At 41.4% G+C, this 23,659-nt stretch overlaps 1 protein-coding gene across 1 annotated transcript; it reads left to right on the forward strand.

Annotated features, from left to right (window-relative positions):
- Positions 1-78: 78 nt before the first annotated feature.
- On the forward strand, positions 79-21,550 carry LOC134814376 (uncharacterized). Its single transcript, XM_063822475.1, has 7 exons — positions 79-380; positions 3,212-3,582; positions 3,705-4,001; positions 4,143-4,265; positions 7,928-8,049; positions 8,150-8,233; positions 21,272-21,550. The coding sequence occupies exons 1-7, from the start codon at positions 178-180 to the stop codon at positions 21,380-21,382; spliced, it is 1,311 nt and encodes a 436-aa protein (XP_063678545.1). The 5' UTR covers positions 79-177; the 3' UTR covers positions 21,383-21,550.
- Positions 21,551-23,659: the final 2,109 nt, after the last annotated feature.

Raw genomic sequence — 23,659 nt, forward strand, 5'->3', positions numbered from 1 at the left:
GTTCAACAAGGAAGCAAGGAGAAACCGAACGGTGATCAGCACTGATTGGGTCACGTTCTGGACTATCAGCCCTGATAGGGCCGTGGTGGTATAAAAGAGAAGACCATTCCATTACAATTTATTAAGTATTTATCACTTCTCTCAACTACAACCTATTCTAAACTTACTCCTGATCGTATGCCTCTCGGACATTACCTGACCTTCATCGGAGGGAAGGCTCCTTTACCTGATCCTGCTGCACTTCCGACTTCCGGGGATGTCTTGAGATACCTGTCCTTCTGTGCCACTTCTCTTCTAACTGGAACTCCTCTACTTCACCAGGTGGCTCAGACTCTCTTGGACACCTACTGCTGCTCCGACTCCCACAAATCCCTTGTCGGGTTAGTTTTTTGTTAGTTTTACGCATATTGTACTGTATTTTAGAAATTCGCTGAAATTTGCGGTAACCTGTCCTTTCTGAGAACTCCTGTATTTCAATCTGTCACTTAAGTTTGGCTCCGTTAATCTGTCACTTAAGTTTGGCTAATTCTCTGTCAGAGATCCGTTACAGATATTGTACTTTTTCAACTCTGATATTTCCGCAATGCTGCCTGCCTAAAATCATGTTCACTCTGCCTGAAATTTGTGCTATTTGGCCTGAACCTGACCTAGAACACGAAAATCTATACTTTGTGACATTTCTTTGAACAATTGTATTACCTGACCTGTACTTTTGTACTTGATTTCGTCGCTGAAATTTGGGGTAACCTGTCCTTTCTGAGAACTCCTGTATTTCAATCTGTCACTTAAGTTTGGCTAATTCTCTGTCAGAGATCCGTTACAGATATTGTACTTTTTCAACTCTGATATTTCCGCAATGCTGCCTGCCTGAAATCATGTTCACTCTGCCTGAAATTTATGCTATTTGACCTGAACCTGACCTAGAACACGAAAATCTATACTTTGTGACATTTCTTTGAACAATTGTATTACCTGACCTGTACTTTTGTACTTGATTTCGTCGCTGAAATTTGCGGTAACCTGTCCTTTCTGAGAACTCCTGTATTGCAATCTGTCACTTAAGTTTGGCTCCGTTAATCTGTCACTTAAGTTTGGCTCCACTTAAGATCCGTTACAGATATTGTACTTTTCGACTCTGATATTTCCGCAATGCTGCCTGCCTGAAATCATGTTCACTCTGCCTGAAATTTGTGCTATTTGGCCTGAACCTGACCTAGAACACGAAAATCTATACTTTGTGACATTTCTTTGAACAATTGTATTACCTGACCTGTACTTTTGTACTTGATTTCGTCGCTGAAATTTGGGGTAACCTGTCCTTTCTGAGAACTCCTGTATTTCAATCTGTCACTTAAGTTTGGCTAATTCTCTGTCAGAGATCCGTTACAGATATTGTACTTTTTCAACTCTGATATTTCCGCAATGCTGCCTGCCTGAAATCATGTTCACTCTGCCTGAAATTTGTGCTATTTGGCCTGAACCTGACCTAGAACACGAAAATCTATACTTTGTGACATTTCTTTGAACAATTGTATTACCTGACCTGTACTTTTGTACTTGATTTCGTCGCTGAAATTTGGGGTAACCTGTCCTTTCTGAGAACTCCTGTATTTCAATCTGTCACTTAAGTTTGGCTCCGTAAATCTGTCACTTAAGTTTGGCTACACTTAAGATCCGTTACAGATATTGTACTTTTCGACTCTGATATTTCCGCAATGCTGCCTGCCTGAAATCATGTTCACTCTGCCTGAAATTTGTGCTATTTGGCCTAAACCTGACCTAGAACACGAAAATCTATACTTTGTGACATTTCTTTGAACAATTGTATTACCTGACCTGTACTTTTGTACTTGATTTCGTCGCTGAAATTTGGGGTAACCTGTCCTTTCTGAGAACTCCTGTATTTCAATCTGTCACTTAAGTTTGGCTAATTCTCTGTCAGAGATCCGTTACAGATATTGTACTTTTCGACTCTGATATTTCCGCAATGCTGCCTGCCTGAAATCATGTTCACTCTGCCTGAAATTTATGCTATTTGACCTGAACCTGACCTAGAACACGGAAATCTATACTTTGTGACATTTCTTTGAACAATTGTATTACCTGTACTTTAGTACTTCATTCTGCCTCTACTTTAAACCTCATAATTTCTGATTGAACGTTAATAGAGGAGGTAATAAATGTTAAAATTTCAGGAGACTGAAGAAAACTCGAGAACAAGCTCGTAAACATTCTACTTTAAGCGTTCAAACTGTCAGAAAGCGGAAGGAAGAGCTCGAGAAGAAGATTTTCATTACCTATTCTTCCTCTCCTGAAGCTCAGTCCCAGCCATCTACACCAGTAACTACTGAAGTCGAATCCGCTCTAGAGATCAACGTTGACAGTTCTGCGAGCCCTGAACCTGTTGCTGACCAGAATCTCTCTCCCGTAACTGCTGTTTCCCCTGTCCTTGAAGTCCTTGCTGGACCTTCTGCCCAGACTCAGGTAATAACACATACATTTCAGTCACGCAATTTACGAGAGAGAAAAAGACGACGGAGTCTACAACTGGACTCTGACACTGAGGGATCAGACAGTGATACCAACAGCGATAGCGACTTTGAGCCTGACCCGAGGTAAGAATTTCCTTCTTTATCCGTATCGATGGAAAGTTTCCGGTTTTAAGTTTGCACAGTGACTTTTGGCCGACCCTGTATTACTAATAATTTTACGTAATGGCATCATAATATAATGATTAGATAAAAAGAGGATTCAAATTTCGTCAAAAATTTGCTAAATTCGACGAACAAACTTGTATTCTACAGATTTTTGGATTTTTTAACGGATTCGAATCGAGGCGACACATTCAACAGGAAAATCTCACCGGTTCGAACGCTCAAATGTAAGTTTCAACCTTGACTATTAGCAAACAAGTAATTTGAATATTGATAAGAAACCTCCTTCATCAGTGCTATTTCTGCGATGTTGGTAAAGTCGTCCTTTTTTGAAAAAGTTCTTGGTTTTGGAAAATTCCGGATGTGGTTTAAATTTTAGCTTTTTAGGTACGTTCTACTGATGGATGAAATTGGAAATTTGAAGTTCCAGTTTCAATAAAATATTCCATCCCCGTGACATCTCGTCAACCGTGTCTAAAATTGTATCAATTTTGCATCAAATGTTTCCAAAGAGAAAAACGTAAATTTCAAAATTTAATGTTGAACTAATCCTTCAGGACACCACCAGCTAAGAAAGGGAGATACAACTTAATGAAACTTGAAAATCTCGCTCCTCGATTAGCCGCAGAACAGTTATCAAACGGGACTGCAGCCCGTTTTCTCAGCAAATACAACGAGGTAGTCGGGATACAGGAGCAGGTGACAGAAAAGAAGATCCGGAACATACGGGCTAAGTCCAGGGGAGCTTTACTGGATAACCTAAAGGGTACAGCAGTCGAAGCCCTGTATTTCGACGGAAGAAAAGATAGAGGAACCCTCCTCAAAGACTCAGACGAAGTTCTCCGGCGCCAAGAAGAAGAACACATTACTTTGGTGGAACAGCCGTCCGGTCGATATCTTGGTTTCGCCACTCCTGACAGCGGAAGCGGTTAGTTAGCTAATTCCATTATTTTCATGCTCGCGAGGATTATATTTTGTGACACCAATATTGATTGGTAGTATCTAACGTCTCATTGGTCAAACGCACTAACACGGGAAGACATTCGGGAGTTGTCGTCCTCTTGGAAAAGAAGCTGGGGAGGGAACTGCAGAGAAGTGTTTGCTCATTACACAGGATAGAACTACCCTTCCGGCATTTCTTCACCTCGCTCGATGGAGTCACGACCGGACCTAATTCTTTCTCCGGCCCCACCGGGAAGCTTGCTGCTGGACCGGTTCACCAGATGGCGTCGAGGAAGTTTGTCCCACTCAGAGCCCACACCTTCTCCCCTCTTCCTGATGGTGTTGTCAAGAAACTGAGTTGGGACCAGAAGGTTCTCTACCGCCACGTTTTAGCTGTTCAAACCGGTAAGTGTTTCTAAATTAATTCATTGATACGCTGCTTGTTCAAGCTCTTCCGAAAACTCTCTCTTGCTAAGCCTGCTCTGGTTCCATTGCTGTTAAATACTGACTCATAGGATTGAAATTTCTAAATTCTTGTTTCCGCAGGGGCACTACCACCTAAGCTTGCAGGAACAGAAATTGGCCCCCTCTGCCACGCCAGGTGGATAACATTCCAAAGCAGAATCTTAAGATTATTCATGTCTGGCGGAGTCCCGGGTAATGTAATGGGTAAATTAAGAAAATTAGCAGAATATGTTGTAAATATATACTTTCCGATGCATATGTTTATTAAATACTATGATTCTATTGTGTATGGTTCCGTAAATTTATTTCAGGAGATTAGTTTTATTAAGAAGGTTATTAAGAGTAAGTCTGAAAGAGATTTTATTTTAAATGGTGTTCAAGTCAACAGTTATTTTGCGCATCCACATAATATTTTGATAGCAATGTTAGGGGATAAGAATTACGTATTAAGGAAAAAGGCCGTAGATTTGATTTTAGACTTAAGGGGTGTTGATGAAGTGTGTACGGAGTTAAATTATTACTTACCTAGACTTAATTTTGATGCTGAAGTGTATTCTGATTTATGTAAGATGAGTAAAGTTAATGATCGTTGGGTTTATTTGTCATTTAAGGAGATTTTGTGTATGTTACCGAACCGCCCCTTACTAAGGGTTTAGATGTACTCTCTTTTCTGAGCAGTCCGTTTAAGTCTGATTTACCTTGCCACACGCAATCTGTGGAGCGGCTGGTCAAAGTGACGACCGACGCTTCTAAGAGAGTGTGTGGTAGGGTAAATCAGAGCGCCGAGGGTATGTTAGTTATTGCAGGACGAGGAGAGAAAATTGTAAAGTAGTTTTGTAAAATACCATATTTAAGTTAAAATGTTTTTTTTTTCGTTTTAACAGTCTTATTGTATTTCTAGGTTAACCTGAGTGTTTATTCCTACCGTATTGATGAGATTAGCTACCTTATTAGTAGTAAATAGTTGGAATGATTAACAACACTCGCCGTGGTGTAATACTAATCAAGATTTTCTTTAGAACATGGTTATTTTCAACTTGGTGATGACAATGATTTTGGGCAGCTTCGGTACCAGTTTTTGAAAGCTAAGGATACAAGGGAGTTATCTTTGAGATTTTTCAAGCGTTGGCTATATTTGAGAGTGAGGTTAATACATTCATAGATTAATGGGTAGCGGCCTGACTCACCCCAGACGCCTGCGTTGCTGGTTTTACGATTTACACCCAGTGACCATTTAAGAAAGTGAAGGTGAACTTTTTCGCTGTTCAGAAGACTAATTTTCTTGAGGATACTAGTTTGAAATTTTGTTTTTGTGTCGGGATCCATATTGAGATCGACTTGTTTTGTTATGTGTTTTATGATAGCCATATTAGGTGTGTAAATAGGCGCTCCGTAAAGAACGATAGGTTTAATAAGAGCATCAAAGAGTGTTGTTAGAGAACGGAATGATAATTTGGATTTGTTTACTGAGCTTTTCATGCCATAAAGTGCACGCATGGCTTTCTTTTTGAGCTCAGTTCGGGCATTTGTGAATGTGCCGGATTTGTGTATTTCGATTCCTAGATAACAGTATGACTCGACTTCTTCTAACAAGTGATTACCAATTTTGAGGGGAACCGGCTGATAATTATCGAAGCGGGAATTAAATTTCATGAGTTTAGTTTTGTCTGCATTAATTTCGACGCCCCATTCCAAGCAGAAATTGTTCAAAGCATCGAGTTGCTTTTGGAGGGTTTTGGGGTCCAGTGCCAAGAGTATCAGATCATCTGCCCATAGTAAGTGACTGATAAGTTGGTTCATTAGTTTCGGACAGTTATCATATTCTAGTCGAGGGGAAAGATCTCTGATGTATATTTTAAAAAGATCAGGGGAAAGTGGATGACCCTGTTCAGTTCCTTTATTGATGTCAAATTTTTCGCTGACAAATCCAGATAGTTTTATCTGGCCAGTGGAATTTTTATACATATGTTTAAGAACATTAAATGTTTTGCCAGTGATACCTAGTTTAGCTAACTTTAAGAAAAGAGCTTCACGGCAAACAGAGTCGAAAGCTTTCCGGAAGTCCACAAAAACAGCATAGACGGGAACCTTGAGCTTTTTGTATTTAGACGTAATGGTGTTGAGTGTGAGTATGTGGTCATATGTTTGAGCTCCTTTAGCGAAGCCAAGTTGATTTATGGGGTCCGGGTTGTATTCATTTTTGAACTTGATTATCCTGTTTAGCATAATGGTCGAGAATAGTTTCCCGATTGTACTACTCTCAGCAATTGCTCTGTAATTGTCGGGATTATCTTTGTCGCCTTTTTTGTGTAGGGGTGTTATAATGCTGTTGTTCCACGGGTAAGTTCCAGTGTCCAAACAGCGGTTAAATACTTTGCAAAGGAGTTGTGTATTTGTTGTGGACAAGGTCTTCAGTATTTCATTGCATATCATATCCTCCGAGGAACTTTTGCCGTTTTTGAGCGAAGAGAGCGCAGTAGATATTTCGTCCACAGAGATCTGGCCATTGAGTATTGATTGTGCAGGGGATGGTTGGCACTTATTGTTAATAGCCTCTGCATTTTGAAGCATTTCTTCCTTATTCTCTACAGTTATGGTGCTATGTGCATTGGCATAAAGTTTACCAAAGAATTTTTGAAAGTTGTCCATGTCATGGCAATAAAATTTGTCAACTCTTCCTTTAAATTTTTTCAGTTTTTTTGAATTGTTTCCAGTTTAGAATTTTACCAGATTCGATATCTGTATTCAGTTTGTCAAGATATTTGTTTTTGGTACGGTCAATTAAACTTTTGTACGTATTTTTTACTTGGTAAAAATTTTTTCGAAGATAATCGCTATTGGGGAAATCAGAAACAATTTGAGCTGCTCGAGTACAGGATATTTTAGCTTCTCTAGTGGCTTGTGTGAACCAGGGTTGTTTATTTATGGATCCCTTTTTGGTTATTTTGGGATGTTTGGTCTTTTGGAGACATTTGTCTGCTATTTTGTTCAAGTGAACTGTGATATCTTCGTTCAATTTGTATGTACCTAGGAGATCTTCGGGATAATCTGTTTCTAAGAGGGTTTTGGAACATTCTTCCACAAGTGGGTCCATCATTGTATCCCGTAAGCTTGAAAGGCTATCAGGAGTTATTTTGTAACGAAGTGGGGCTCGAGCGTAAGTTTCATGGAGAGCCTTTGTGTTTACAAGAATGTTGGAAGGAGAGAAGTTGAGTGCCAGGAGTAGTGGTTTATGATCAGAAAAGCAAGTGAACGGCTGGATTGTCATATGACATACATACTTACTGCAGTTTGGTGATATAATAAAGTAGTCAACAACGCTGGCACCGCTAGTCTGAATACAAGTGAAGTCACCATATGAGTCTCCTAAAGTTCTCCCATTGAGAATATGGAGTTCATTATTGACAAGCATTTCTAGAAAGGGTCTTTTGTAATTGTTCGACTTTTTGTCCTTTGAGTTCCTGGTTGGGAGTTCTTGGGGGGTGTAGTCTTCTGGCAGGGGAATGAAGCTCTCGTAGCCACATTTTTCTCCTTTGATGAAGTCAATGTCATGGCCGATACGCGAGTTGAAGTCACCACAGGTAATTACATCGCCTTTACTTAGAAGAACATTAAGAAATTGGTCCAGTTCACGGATGGTGTCAAAGCCCGAAATATCTGAGTTTTTAGAGGAAGTGTTAGCTGGCTTAATGTATGAGTTAACAATGAATATATCATTATCTACGCCAAAGTAATTTTTTTCAAGTTTACAGGCAACAACATCTTCAATTGTGGATTTTTCAAGTTTTACGCCTTTGGCTATTTCGTTTTGGACCATGATACTGTTTATGATATCACGTGTTTATGTTATCACGTGACATTACCAGGTGGATACGTGAACGCTCCACCTCGCATCCAGGAACCTAGTATAAAGTATCTGAGAACGACCCGTAACTTGGAGGAGGGCATGGTCATTACTGTTGAGCCAGGGGTTTACTTCGGTGATGCTGTAAGTCGCGATGCTTGAACTGCTTTTTCTTCTAGTTCTACCTTATTTATCAATCAAATCAAATTAAATTCATTTTGTAAATAATGTGTCATATCTTCAGTTAATCGAAGCAGCTTACGCTAATCCTGACCAAGCGAAATATATGAACAAGGAAAAGATTGAGCCGTATAGGGGCACTGGAGGGGTAAGTAATCACTTTTATAGGGGCACTGGAGGGGCAAGTAATCACTTTTATAGGGGCACTGGAGGGGTAAGTAATCACTTTTATAGGGGCACTGGAGGGTAAGTAATCACTTTTGTAGGGGCACTGGAGGGGTAAGTAATCACTATTATCTTCTGACCCCTCTGACCTATTCAAAAAAAGTACCTTCAAGTATCTCAAACGTACAATAGAATACTGATATCTGGATATTATCCGGTTGGAAGAGACAAGGACAAGTGAAACAAGGAAGTTAGGAGTAAGGGCAAATTTTCGGCGTCAACGCCATCTTCAGGCTAAAATTGTTATAAATGTTAGTATATAATAAATGCTTCTATACTAGTTAAAATGCTAAATTAAAATTACACACACTGAATACAGGTTACATCAAATGGTATTGTACATTACATTGAAAATAGTGATGTACACACGTTTTACACTCTGTCCAAGTACATAATATCTACTGAACAGCAGGGTCGTGTGCTATTTGTTTAAATTTGTCTTTGAATATGTTGTAAAAGAAATCCCTTAAGCTTCTCGCACTCTTCTTTGTTATTGATACTAGGTTTAAATAAATTAATGTAGTAAGCTTCTGTCACTTTACGTTTAATGGTGCTATATAAGTTAATTTCTAAAATATCGAAGGAAATATCTGGTTCTATGTTATCGTGAAACTCTGAATAATGAGCAGCCAACGCATTATCAGGATAGGTTAAAGGCCTGTTGACTGCTCTTCGATGCTCTGAAAATCTATCGTGTGCTGTTCTACTCGTTTCCCCTATATATAGCTCTTGACATAATTTACACGTAACTTTGTATATGACACATTTTGGTTTGCAGTCGTGATTTGTTGTGATGAGTGGACATATGATACAGTTTGGTATGGTGCAGTGTGGTTTGTCGTGTGGTCGTGATGAACATAAGATCTCTGAGAGTTTCTTACCTGGTGTGAATATGAATTTGACCGGTAAGTTGTGTGAGAGGGCAAATTGAGTGACTTCTTTGGAAAATGGCTCGTTGATGAATGGTAGAGTGCATGTTACGTGGTCGGTATCTTGTATGTTTGATGATGAAGGGTTATGACGTGTTGTAGGTGAGAGAGGGTGAAGTCGTCCTGTTTTGTTTATACGTCGTGGGTCTTGGTAACCGTTGTTGACCAACAAGTTGTCTACTATCTTCATGGACTCTTCTTTATACTCTGGTGTTGATGAGCAAAAAGCAGCCGTTTTGTAGAAGTTCTTGATGGTTGCTACTTTAGTTCCCTCATTGTGGTGGCTGTTGGCGTGCAGTGTGATATTCTTTTTCTGCTTCTTTCTGTAGAATTTGTGGTGTAGTGTTCCCTGTTCGTCGATCTTTATCTGGGTGTCGAGGAATGGGGTGAAATCCTGACGGCTTTCCGGATAGTCAATTTCCCATTTGAGCAACTGGTCTGGGTCCTCGTTTGAGATGGACTCCACTATCCTCAGAGCTTCTTCTTTGGAGCTGGCTAGACTCCCGGCATCATCCACGTATCTCCGGTAGAATGAGACGTGTAAATCAGTGTAAATCGATCTTCTCTCGAACATATATACTCGTACTATCGCTCCTATTGGTGATGGTTGGCACCCCATGAAGAGACCAATTTTCTGGAGGTAGAGTCTTGAGTGATATGTAAAGTATGAGTTGGTGAAGACGAATTCAAGGATCTTGTGGATGTGCGTGAGTGTTAGACCCCAGGTGTCGAGGTCTTCCCAATGTTCTTCGGTGAGTGTAATGAGGTCTTGAATGCAGCCACTGATGTTGATGTTTGTGTACAGTGCTGTGACGTCAGCTGTGAAGAATGAGAGACCTGAGAGTTGGTTTTTAATTTTGGGAAATTAGTAATGGAATTAAAGCGGAATTTAAACGCAAGCTTTTCGGGATGAACAAACACAATCGTTTCCTAGACTATATACATGAACGAATAACATTATTCTAAGTAAAGTAAAATTGTCGTAGATTTCTGAGAATCATGGGGAAAATTTAAAACAATACTCTCTTAATCATTTACTCACTGACAAAACAACCGAATAGAAAAAATGTCCATCAAAATACTCAGTTTAACATAAGTGACGCAAGTGTAAAAAGTCAACTCAATGGTCCCGCATCAGCATATTAGATCACCACAAAGAACATTGGAAGACCCCAAACTGGGTCACTCCCACGCACATCACAAGTACTTGGAACGTCAACTCTACTTTACATTCCCCGTTTCCCCAAAAGGGTTCGGTGCAATCCATAAAAAGGGCGTGGTACGAGTATTATGTCGGGAGTTGTTACCTGATTTACACGCCATTTGGAGTCGTATGTGTCGGGTTACCATCCAAGAGAAGTCTGAAAGGAGTATTGCCCAGATCTTGTCATGGGCGAATTACATAAAGCCTCCGTATTTCCCCTTTGACACTAAAGATCGCTTAAGGTTGAACACTAGACCACTTCTAGGAAGGTTAAAATTGGACATTCCAGTGAGGCACTGTTCTTCAAAATTTCAAATGTTTTTGCCTCAAAAAGAGTATTAAAGCCTTGAACGATCACTTGTTGGCACAACACGGTTCCGCCAACGTTCCAGATTCTTTCTGCCTACTCCTCCCTTCATCTCAAAATAAGAGTCCAGCCACGTAAACATCATCTCTAGCATTGCACATCGACTTTTTCGTAGTCTCAGATTGCCCTCTCACGAATTACCGTTTTATTAACCAGTAAAAACTTGCATTTATGTTTGGGACAAAACTGCACCATACCAAAACTTTTACAACTCATCACAACCAACTGAATCCAATTTTCCAAAATTACGTCGTATTTTCGGCTTTATAGGGGGAAACGGGAAAAACAGGCCCTGTGGATTCAGAGCATGAAAAGCGATCAACCAGGTCTTATACCATGAGTGTTTAGTTCTTCTGCTCATTAATGTTTCACGATAACATAGAAAAATTTCCATCGGATGATTCTGAGAAATTGCGTAGTATCTGCACCATTAAACGTAAAGGGCAGAGCTACCATTATATTATTAACCTAGTATCTCCGAAAAGAAGTGCGTGTTAAGATTTCTTTTAATAACCGAAGACACCATTTACAAAGCAACACCTGCTGTCAGTAGTTTTGTCTGACAAGTGCGGGGTTCATTTTTTCATGCTCATACCCAATTGATGTAACCTGATACCATAGCGCAAAATTCTTTGCATTTTAACGTAGTATCTGAAGCATATATACTACTGGTTTAAACAGCTTTTAAACCTTTAAGCATGCGTTGCGGTTGCCTTAATGCCTCGACTTGTTCGACCATTTTCTCTTCCAACCGGAAAAATCCTTCAGTATTTTTTCATCAGGTTCCGTTCATTGGCAATTTAATGAAAAACGTTAAACTGAATTAAAATCCTAAGATGCAAGTAAGATTTGGACGATGAGAGACAGGTCAGTTTGAACCGAGGAACACTTCTCAAACAGACCCGAAATTGAAAAACCAGGATTTGGGTAATTGTCGGGGGTGTTAATTGATCAGGTCCCATTTAACCTTGCTAAATTCGGTGAAGGCAAAATAAGTTGTTTGCTGAAGGCTTGTTATGCGTTGAGTTACACCAAAGTTTTTCAGTCAATGCCACATAAAGATTTGGCACCTTGAAGACCGTTCTTCGGAATTTACAAGCCTTAGACTTTAGGCCTTTGGAGGTCATAAATATGCTTGAAGAGCTCCGGCGACATTGATGCCTGTTGGTACCAATGGGAATCGTGGTTAGACAGCTTCTTGTAAGTTAACGGGTAACTAGTTCTGTACATGTTTGGAGGCAAGAGAAACCTTAGATCAAATCTACTTGAGATTATGAGCCTCCCTGCAGACGTGTAACGCTTACGATATCCACGAAGCAAGCGAATATTTTCTTCTTTACTTTTTGTAATTCCGAGACGTTTAAGGGTCGGATATGGCAGAGCACTGGGGACCCTCGAAACCCAGTTGGGGGGGGAATGGGACAGACGACTTTTCGGAATTTCGATCACCATCAAGGAGGGGGATCAAAGAGTTTTCCAAGGGAAATTCCGACTGTGATTGCCTATATTTTCGGGGGGTTTGTTGCCCCCCTTTTTTTTTAGGGGGGTATTATTGGCGTTTCCAGGGGGAGATTCCTTTTCGTTAGAAAATTTTAATGTTTTTGAAGGACTTTTTGGAGACCGAGTTTGGAGCTCTTGAGCATCTCGTTGGAGATAAGATCACATGAAACGCTTTTGTTATTCTGGAGCTTATTGGTGGACTTTCTCCAGTTCTTGGATAGTAAAATCTGTGTTGAGTTTTTCAAGTTCGACTGATGGCTCGAGGTGGTACTCGGTCCCTGTTCACCAGCTTCGTTGGTCGAAGTGTTCGTTTGTAGTCCACCGTGCGAGGGGGTCCTTGCACTTCTGATTGTATAGGTCGTTGAAGAACTTGGTGTGAAATGCGATCAGGTCATATATGTCGAATGTATCGGGGTCCTTGCAAGCGGACGAGAGGTCGTTTAAAGGCAGCCCAGTTGATGTTGTTGCTGAGGTTGATTTTCTCGTTAAGTTTGTATAGGTAAGCTCCCTTTCTAGCTCGTGTTTGTGCCCTGTATTCTTTCTTACGGAGGTAAAATCTTGCTCGGTTGGATTCCACGAGCATAGGATCGATGTGGGTGTTATCTTGGCTCTTTCGTCTCTACAGACTAATCGTTTAGCATGCCTACACTCCAATCAAACCATTTGTTTTTTGTTAGTACTTGGCTTTCCCCCTTTTCTGGGTGGTAACTTGACTTGCCAGGTTAGTAAGGTGGCAATCACAATTCATGAAACTGCGAATGTCGTCAGGGGAGGAAATATCAGTTTGAAGAAGAGAAATCAAACTTTCTCTTTGAATTGAGCGGTGTTCTGGGCTGACTTGAATTTTTCTGTGGTACCATTACCAAGTCCAGAGCAGGCATCTTTGGTCCACTTGAATGGGGTTTCGGGATCGATGCGAATTTGAGCTCCATTTTCGTTCGAGATGTCGCCAGCCATCACAATTTCCTTATGTTAGTGGTTAAAGTGTTGGATATTGGTCTGTGGTCAGAATTAGGGGTGAGGTCACCAACTTTGAAGAACCTTGGGCCCGATGAAGGAGGCTGTGGGACACGCAAATGTAGTCGACCGTACTTACTCCATTTCTTTGAATGCAAGTTGGACTGCCAAAATATGCCCCAATTGTCCTTCCGTTTAGATTATCATTCCAGTTGTCTGGAGTTGCTCATGAAGGGTTTGCCGTTGGAGTTGAGAATCCGATCTTGTTGTTTCTAGAGGGCTACCTCAGTAGGAGATAGAATGCTGGGGAGGATCGAGTTCAACTTGAAGGGTCCCTCGACTCGCATGGTATAAGAAGTCGTTTAATGTGCCGGTCCGCGCGTTCATGTCACCAAGTATGGCAGCATCTTCGGAGTCGGGGATATTTGATAGACACTCTTCTAAGTGCTCGCAAGTGGTTGTATATTGTTCCCATTTGGAACGCATTCGTTTCTTGTATGAGCCATGAGCTGGCGAGTCGTACTCATTGATAAGATTCAGATCTTTGTCAAGGTTGAAGTATTTGGCTTTAAGCTTTACGATGAGTATGTCGTCGCATTTTGGAAAAATGAACTCTGACATCCCGCAGCCAATGCTTCCGACCTGTGCACAGCCCCTGGTTTGGGTACCATTTGTTTGGGGTTAAATTTGAATTCCCGATAAAAACTGTCCTTTTTTTCTTTTAGGAGCGAAACGGGCCAGCATACTTCGGACCTCGCTTTCGAATTTGACACCCCAAATTTGTCCCGCGGTGGGTTATGTTTCCCGCCTGATTTTGATGAGTTCCACTTTGGGGGGCTTTCATCTCTAAACCCGTTTGTGGGCCCCGGATTTTCCTTGGTTGGTGCTTACCGAGGTAAGCGCATTTTTTTCCTCATTCCTTCACGGGGGCGCACCCACAGCATTTTTTGACCTCGTTCTCTCAGCTTGAAACCCTCGTATTTGTAAAAATTTTGGCACCGAGCGTCTTTTGGAAGGGAAAGTCCTCTTTTCAAACCCCTTGGTTTTGGGGCCGCTACTAGCTTCAAAATTTGTTGAGAGCTGATTTTCTCATTTAGGGTTTATCGTTCTCGATGGAACAGTCCCGAGAAAACTTTTGGGGTTTGGTTGTGTTCCGGGGCTCGGGGGGAAAATCCCCAAAATACTACGAGGCCCCGATTTCTTTTTGGGAAGGGGATTTATCCCCGTGTGAAAAGCATTTGGGGTTGATCTTTGATGGTGTGGGTTAATAATTTTTTTTTTTTGTCGTACCCCATAGCGCAAACTTAGGCAGTTACTTTAATTGACTATTTAACAGTTTAGGTTGAATGATCAAAATTATATCGGGACAGAAAACAGTGTGCTGTCTGTACTTTCCCCCTTTTCCCTGGAAAATTTTTTTCTCTCTCCCTTTTTTTCAACCGTTGATTGGTTTCCCGATGGGGGGGTTCCCGAAGTTTTGACTCACTGCGGTTGTCCTGTTGGTTGCTGGTAAGGGACATTCCTTTGTGGTTTTTCTGTTCTTCTTTTTCGTTATGAACTTTCCCCGGGCCTCCATTCTCAACGATCTTGGCCCAGGGTACCCTGTTTTGCTTTCCCGTTCCCATCTCGACAGAGGCCGGTGTGTCACGCCGGGGGGCGTGGGTTCGCCGGAGGCTTTTGGTGAACTGGGAGGGCCTGCGTCGGGCCTCTGGTTTACTTCAAGTGCCTCGATTCGGGGCCTATTTGAGGAAAATTTCGTTTTTAAATGACTGAAAGGGAATTGACCACCCTTTAGCTCTTCAGCTGTGGTGTGACGGTTTTTTTAGCTTTTTGCCACACTCTTGATGCTTTCTTCGATTTCTTTGGGCCCATCAATTTTCAACTGCCTTCTATTAGCGTATTTGTTGCTCCAACTTTTTTGAAAGCAGTTAGCAAGTTCACTCTTAATCTGGAGGGCTGAGTCCCGTGTTTGGGCCATAGGTTAGAGTATTGTTTTGTTCATTACGCCTCTCTAATAGGTTTAGGTCGCCTTGTTTTCACTTTGCTTAAACGGGCTGAGCTTTTTTCGCACTAAAACTCCACTTTTTTTCTGACAGAGGTGACGAATATCAGGGCAGAGATTGCTTTTTGTTTCAGTATCCTTTTTTTAAACGAAAAAAACTGTCTTGTAGCACTGCACCCCGCCTTTAAACCCGGCATTGACTGCATTTGTACCCTTTTAGGGGACCCTTGAGGGCATACGCCCGCAGGTTTTTCCCTTTCGTTTAAATTTTATGGTTGGCCCGTTAGCGGGTAAAAGGGTCCCGGTATCAGGTGCGCTAAAGAATTCGTGAGGGCCAAGGGGACCGGGGGGGGTTTTGTTTCCCCTTTTTTTCCTTTTTCTTTTTGTCGACTTTCCCTTTTTTTTCTTTTCGCACTTCTAGTAAGATTTACCTTGGGGGGGCCAAATGAAAAATTTGGGATCAGTTTACCAACGAGGCCTTCAGGGGTTACGTAGTCGCCCGAAAGTTGGGCTCGGTTGGTAGGGGAAAACGGTGTGTTTCAAGTAAATTTGCGGGTTAAATTTCTCTGAATCTCACCGGATTTTTGAAAACTATCTAATCGGTTTGTTTCCATACACTGATTACTAAAAACAGATCAACCTTTTTTTTCTTTGGGTAAAGGGTCAAGGGGAAATAATTGGAAGGAGTTCCATTTGATCACGTTTTTTGAGTTTTTGATGAGAGATGATAATTTTACCGGTCTTGCTTCCTGTACTCACAAATTTTTGAGAGGGCACAAGTTTCTTTTTGTTGAGGAAAACATTGTTTTAAACCCCGAGCCGAGGATGCATCAAAGTGACAGGGGAAAACTTTTGTTAAATTGGGTGTCTCTTCCCCGGGATCAAGGGGGGTTATTTTTAGAGTGATTGGGAGCCCCTTTTCGGACTGGGATCAGTGTGGCCCCTTCTTTATCGGCAAAGGGCCATTGGGGTGGTTCGCAGGGGTTTTCTTTGTTGTCGTTTCTGCGTATCTTCGCTTTTTGACTGCGTATATTTTTTAGGGGGAGTGATTTGGGAGCGTATTTTCTTCTCGTTAGGGAATCCCGGTTTTCGAGTTGCAATCAACGGGTTCATTTGGGGTTCAATAGGGTGACTGGCTTGGGGGGGAGGCTCGGGAGTGGTGACTTCCTTCGTCAAGGTAGTCCTCCCCTTTTCCCCAGGGGGTTCAACCTTTGCTATGGATTTCTATTTCGTTGTGAATATCCGTTGAGCTGGTGGCTGGGTTTGCTGGCGCATGATCTGAATCGGTAAATTCGGCGGGGTCGCATTCGCATTTTTTCAATAGGGCCAAAGGGGGCTCGTCTTGAACTAGGGGGTTCATTCGGGAAAAAACAAGTTAGATTTTGACTCGCCTCGGGAAAACAGTGATTTAAAATGTGTTTCCCAGGCTGACATCACTACTTTGTGAATCGACGCTGGGGTTTAACCTCAGGGGGGGATTGAGGTTCTTGGTTCCGATGTGTAGGAACGAAGGAAGGTTACTTTTTTTTTTCTTTTTAAAATGTATTCTAAGGTTCTTTCGAATGAGTAGATTAGTTGAAGGCCTTGACTTTTTCCCTTGCTTTGTATGGCCCCGACAAGATGGTTGACTTTTCCACAAGTTTTCCATAGACCACCGTTTTCGGGTTCCCTGAGAGGGGAACGGGTTTTTGGGACGGGGAAATTTTTATTTCTGGTAACTTTTGAACATCGGGGCCCAAAAAGTTCAGGGCACTTTTGGCAGACCGGTGAACATATGGGGATGTTTTCGGGGGGCTTTTTTTTCGGGTTGCAAGATTCCCGAGAGATTTCAGTCCCCGCCCAGAAAAGAACTTACTTATTCAAAGAGATTTAACACATTCGTGAGGGGCCAAATCCCTGATCAGAACCCTTGTACTGAAGCACCCACTTTGGGGTGTTTTGTGAAATAACGGACACCCCCTTTTTTTGACACGTATTCTATGAAGGAAAAAACGTCCACCTTTTGGTTCATTTTGTGATCCTTTTGTGGGAATGCCGCCCGGGCCCCCTGGTAATTGGGGTGGGGAAGGGGACGGCGGGGGTAGAAAATTTTTCAGTGTTTTGCTTCACGTTTCCCCGATCTGAGCGTGGGGACGGGGGATTTTGGGTCACCATGGTCCAGATAGAAAAAAACCTTTATAAGGTTTCAGGGACCATTGGGGTCAGGGATAACCCCTCTTTTTTCGTGGGTATGTTTGTCCCCCCTCCGGGGGAATTAGTATAACGGGTAACAGGGGTAGGAGAAAAGCTTCAGGGGCGTAATCGGGAAATTTGGCGAAGGAAAAAATTTAAATTTGGGCTCTTGATAGGCAGTGAAAAGGTTTTTTATCTTTCGCAATGTGTCTTTTGGTTCCAGCAACCAAATTTTAGCAATCCCAAATTTTGAAGAATGATGTTTTTAGACATCATGCTTGTTCGGCTTGCTGTTGTACTTCCCAGCGCAAAGTCATCATTCAAAGTTACCGGGGGGGTTGCTTTTTTTTTACCTTCTCCCCCCAACCAGTGTCATCCGCTCCGAGGTTGGTATTTGACTAACCCCTTTCCCATCCCTCTTTGTCGCGTCATCGTCATCGCAACCGTTTTTTTGATAACCGGGAGGGGTGTGGCGGGGAGCAAGGTGGGTTTTTTCCATTATTTTTGATCTCTGCGAGCCAGAAACTGTTTGAGTCCGGGATCGCTGTCTGCTTTGTGTTTTTAACCCCTCCCCCGGCGGGGGGGGAGGTGGAGCCCCGGGGGTATTGATCGCGTGACGTGCGGATGGGTTTTTTTGCATGTCACGACATACGGTTTATCGCCTAAAAAAGTTGGGTTTTAAGTTTTGAGAGGGGAATGGTGCCGCTTGAAAGGGAGCACACTTCTCACATAGCATGTTTTCCAAATTAACAAGTGTAATGTAAAGGGCCGGTGCTGACAGCTCTGCTCTCCCGGGAAAAAGGGTTAATTTTGCAGGGGAAGTATTTGCAAATTCCCCCCATTGGGGGGTTAGCACAGGGACCCCGGGCCCCGGGGGCAGAGGAGCTGTTTGGTCTGCGTGGAAATTTTTTACCTTGTCAGAGCTTATTTTTAATTGCTTTTTCAAGCATTAAGCTAGACACGTCTGATGTTGGGTAATTTTGTTAGCAGCACATATTATTAAATAGCAAAATAGAACGTGTACACACAGGTGGATAACTCAGTGTACAATATTACACAGAAAGCACTGCACACATGTGTATGGAAAATGCGGAGTGTAACAAGAGCATAAAATGATCTCGAAACTTCCGCCTTACTCATGGTTATTTTGCAAGGACTCAGCTGCTCATTATCTTGTGTCCCCTTTCTCATTGCTGTAGTCTCCTTGCTGCTGTTGCTGTAGATTAGCTTTTCACATGTTGTTGTGTTTCCAGCTTCACTTGTCCTCGGGGAGTTGGAAAGTGAGGTTAGTTTGAGAAACAAAGAACAAGGAATTTTACTGGCACTGGGATCACAGGTTTGTAGTAGTGATAGTGGTTCAGCAGCAGGGGGGTTAAATGATGGGGGAAGCTTACACTGGTGAGCCAGACTCGGGTGGCTTTTAGGAGAGGAGAGTAGGACCGCCCTTACGGGCGGTACCACCGAGCCTGGGTAAGGATACGTAGAGAAGGAGGAATAAAGGAGTTGGGGAAAGTAAGAAAGAGGGACTTACTCTCTGATAGGAGGCCCAGGTGGTTTTCAGGAAGGATTGGGACCTGGGGGCAAGCCCCAGGTACCACCGGGCCCGGGTCTTGCACGTTGTGTTGGAAGGTGATCTTTGTTCTGGAACTTTCTGCACTTTTTGAAGAGCGGTGAAATTGTAACAAAAGAAACGTGCGCGTGTATATATATTGATGTGACATGTTTTGAAGCTCTTCTAGGTGAGTGTGTATATTGCTCAGGTGAGATGGAACATGATTAAGCAGAGGAGATAGAATAGATTTAACAATCCAAGCAAGCTTCTCAGAAGGGGAATTTATACAAGACACAATTGGACGTATTTTACAATTAGAAATAATATCTACATCTGAAACTAAGACATTATATTATTTCTAATTGTAAAATACGTCCAATTGTGTCTTGTATAAATTCCCCTTCTGAGAAGCTTGCTTGGATTGTTAAATCTATTCTATCTCCTCTGCTTAATCATGTTCCATCTCACCTGAGCAATATACACACTCACCTAGAAGAGCTTCAAAACATGTCACATCAACAACTCTCAGGTCTCTCATTCTTCACAGCTGACGTCACAGCACTGTACACAAACATCAACATCAGTGGCTGCATTCAAGACCTCATTACACTCACCGAAGAACATTGGGAAGACCTCGACACCTGGGGTCTAACACTCACGCACATCCACAAGATCCTTGAATTCGTCTTCACCAACTCATACTTTACATATCACTCAAGACTCTACCTCCAGAAAATTGGTCTCTTCATGGGGTGCCAACCATCACCAATAGGAGCGATAGTACGAGTATATATGTTCGAGAGAAGATCGATTTACACTGATTTACACGTCTCATTCTACCGGAGATACGTGGATGATGCCGGGAGTCTAGCCAGCTCCAAAGAAGAAGCTCTGAGGATAGTGGAGTCCATCTCAAACGAGGACCCAGACCAGTTGCTCAAATGGGAAATTGACTATCCGGAAAGCCGTCAGGATTTCACCCCATTCCTCGACACCCAGATAAAGATCGACGAACAGGGAACACTACACCACAAATTCTACAGAAAGAAGCAGAAAAAGAATATCACACTGCACGCCAACAGCCACCACAATGAGGGAACTAAAGTAGCAACCATCAAGAACTTCTACAAAACGGCTGCTTTTTGCTCATCAACACCAGAGTATAAAGAAGAGTCCATGAAGATAGTAGACAACTTGTTGGTCAACAACGGTTACCAAGACCCACGACGTATAAACAAAACAGGACGACTTCACCCTCTCTCACCTACAACACGTCATAACCCTTCATCATCAAACATACAAGATACCGACCACGTAACATGCACTCTACCATTCATCAACGAGCCATTTTCCAAAGAAGTCACTCAATTTGCCCTCTCACACAACTTACCGGTCAAATTCATATTCACACCAGGTAAGAAACTCTCAGAGATCTTATGTTCATCACGACCACACGACAAACCACACTGCACCATACCAAACTGTATCATATGTCCACTCATCACAACAAATCACGACTGCAAACCAAAATGTGTCATATACAAAGTTACGTGTAAATTATGTCAAGAGCTATATATAGGGGAAACGAGTAGAACAGCACACGATAGATTTTCAGAGCATCGAAGAGCAGTCAACAGGCCTTTAACCTATCCTGATAATGCGTTGGCTGCTCATTATTCAGAGTTTCACGATAACATAGAACCAGATATTTCCTTCGATATTTTAGAAATTAACTTATATAGCACCATTAAACGTAAAGTGACAGAAGCTTACTACATTAATTTATTTAAACCTAGTATCAATAACAAAGAAGAGTGCGAGAAGCTTAAGGGATTTCTTTTACAACATATTCAAAGACAAATTTAAACAAATAGCACACGACCCTGCTGTTCAGTAGATATTATGTACTTGGACAGAGTGTAAAACGTGTGTACATCACTATTTTCAATGTAATGTACAATACCATTTGATGTAACCTGTATTCAGTGTGTGTAATTTTAATTTAGCATTTTAACTAGTATAGAAGCATTTATTATATACTAACATTTATAACAATTTTAGCCTGAAGATGGCGTTGACGCCGAAAATTTGCCCTTACTCCTAACTTCCTTGTTTCACTTGTCCTTGTCTCTTCCAACCGGATAATATCCAGATATCAGTATTTCAATCATGAGACTAATAAACAGCGAACTACTCCGTTATTTGGTACAATAGAATATAAAATGATAAAACGATAATATAAAATGATAATAACAATTTAACGTGTTCAACGTTTAAGGTACGAATAGAAGACGGAGTAGCAGTAACGGCTGACGGAACTGAACTGCTCTCCCACAACATACCCCGGACAGTAGAGGAAATAGAGGAGTTCATGAACAGGTCAAATTAGAAGGGAGTGCTGTGACGTCATTATCAGGGGTGCTGTGACGTCATTATCAGACCATTTGACATTGTAGATTTCGGGATTATATGAAGACCGCAATATTAATTGTTTGCTGAATATTTAGTTCTCTGATTAATATCGCTTGAATTTTTTGCTTACACGCTAATTAAGTTTTTATATGATCAAATGATTCATAGTTATGGCATTGGAACCTTTGAATGAAACCTTTCTTTGGTCTTATCAAGCTTTGACTTTTAGGCCTTTTCTTGTTAAAAATATTCGCTGTTCATTTCTTCTATTGAACTTTTGTGTTCTGGGGGATAGAGAGAGAAGCGGGCCATAGATCAGCCAACTGGGTAAAGTTTTGACTAGAAGCTTCAATAATTATTATCCTGATCTATACCCAATTTTAAATATTCAAAATACAATAATTGTGGATTATTGCTTTATTGTATACGGTCATTACGGTGCGGCGGTGCTGCTACTACTTTTATTTACTTTTACTTTTAGTTTGAGGTTGTTCAGTTCAACATTTTTAACCGGACATTAACCTGATATGATATATCAGGTTCTAATGTACCGTCACAATAGTGACTTTAATATATGTAATGATCATTTACAATTTATTCATACTATTTTTACCAAAACACAGCTACAAACCGCGTTTTACTGATATGTAAGTTCAAAACGGTTTTACATAAACCCTAATCCCAACCCTAACCCTAATCTAACCATAACCCCGAAGCTATCCATAACCCTTACCACAACCCTAACTCTAACCCGAGCCCTAAACAATCGAATTCTTGTTTTACTAGCCTGTCACGTGACCAAAACGGTTTTTTGCCCCGGCCATATATGATATTACTCTCCAGGGAAGCATTTTTACCCTACGTCATTCGGGGGTGATTCGGAATCAGCGTCCAAAAATACACCGCGACCGATTCAGATCAATTTCATATCCAAAAGGCCTTTTTACAAGAATTTTCTTAAAATTTGGGCGAGCGATTTATTATAGTAGGAGTGGTAACATAATCAATGTCTGATAATTGGATATGCCTAAATTTTTAGGACAGCTTCCTGGTAGTGGTAAGTCTATCATTGATTGACGATGTCAACCCATCGAGATCGTTGCTCTGCGAAGCAGAGCAACGATCGACGAACAAGCATGAAGCAAGAATGAAGAATGCTAGTTCGCGTCGAAGCGGCGAAGTCCTCCAAGTCTATCAGTGAGCTTACCAATTTTCACAGCTTGCTGAATTAACTCCGCGCGCGCTCGTTAGTTCATTGCATTTGCAATTTTGCACGCTTCAATTATTCCAAGGATGCAATTGCACCACGTACCACGTGATACGATTTAGCCAATCAGAGAACAAGAATCCGCAAACTGCAAAGTTATAAAGCTGCACACCTTTATAAATATAAGGCCCAAAATAAGACTTTTCGCGATAGTTCAAAATCTACGTTGTTTTAAAATTTCCTCCTGGGGAGGAAACGTTATTTTTACAAGGAGAATATTTTGTTGAAAACCAGACGTTTCTATCTCTTTTATTTTCAAAGCTAAGTTAGGCCCCTACCAGTAAGGTTTCCTGGGCCATAAAACCAACGCACAGTTTAAAGACTTTCGCTTTCATTTTTAAAAGCTTCCACTTCGACAAAGCATAAATCACCACTATGACCAAATAAGTCAAATTTCAATTTTAAAATACCAAAAGAAACTAGAGAATTTTGTCAACACAAAAGGGATCTCTGGATAGGGTAGTAAAAACGCAATCTTTGATCTTCACCCTCAAAATCGACTTTTAAAATTTCATACTTTTCCCCATCAAAATAAGCTTTATATCAAAAATTTGACAATATCCCCCCCCCCCCCCCCCCCTTTCTGAACTTCCTACACCCCCCCCCCCCCCCCCCCCCTTTCGTGTGCTCTCTTCTTCTGCAGCATTCCTGAACTCTCAGCCTCTCATTAGATGTTCATAAACATAGAGATTAGGCGGAATGACACTATGACAGGCTGAGCGCGGCTCAGTAAATTGCTGCCAACTGTTACTTTTTGTTTGTTTGTTGGGGCCGGGGACTGGCCCGTGGTACCAGCCAATGTTTACTCAAAAATATATATAATATCAATGGTAATAAGAAACTCATCCCCGTGGGGCACATGCATAAATATAAATGTAAAGGAAATCTCAAACTATTCAATTTAGACTCTAACGGTAAAGTATGCAATGTCCAACGAAGGTTTATAACTTAAAGTTTTATTTTCCAATGGTTAATATGTAAAAATAA

Source organism: Bolinopsis microptera, chromosome 4 (assembly GCF_026151205.1).
Source record: "Bolinopsis microptera isolate Bmic1 chromosome 4, MBARI_Bmic_1.0, whole genome shotgun sequence".
Lineage (NCBI taxonomy): Eukaryota > Metazoa > Ctenophora > Tentaculata > Lobata > Bolinopsidae > Bolinopsis > Bolinopsis microptera.

Coding starts and splice junctions, on each gene's coding strand:
- LOC134814376 (XM_063822475.1), top strand. CDS start 178: ATGCCTCTCGGACATTACCTGACCTTCATCGGAGGGAAGGCTCCTTTA. Junction 3,583..3,704: donor CACTCCTGACAGCGGAAGCG/GTTAGTTAGCTA, acceptor GACATTCGGGAG/TTGTCGTCCTCTTGGAAAAG. Junction 8,050..8,149: donor GGGTTTACTTCGGTGATGCT/GTAAGTCGCGAT, acceptor TCATATCTTCAG/TTAATCGAAGCAGCTTACGC.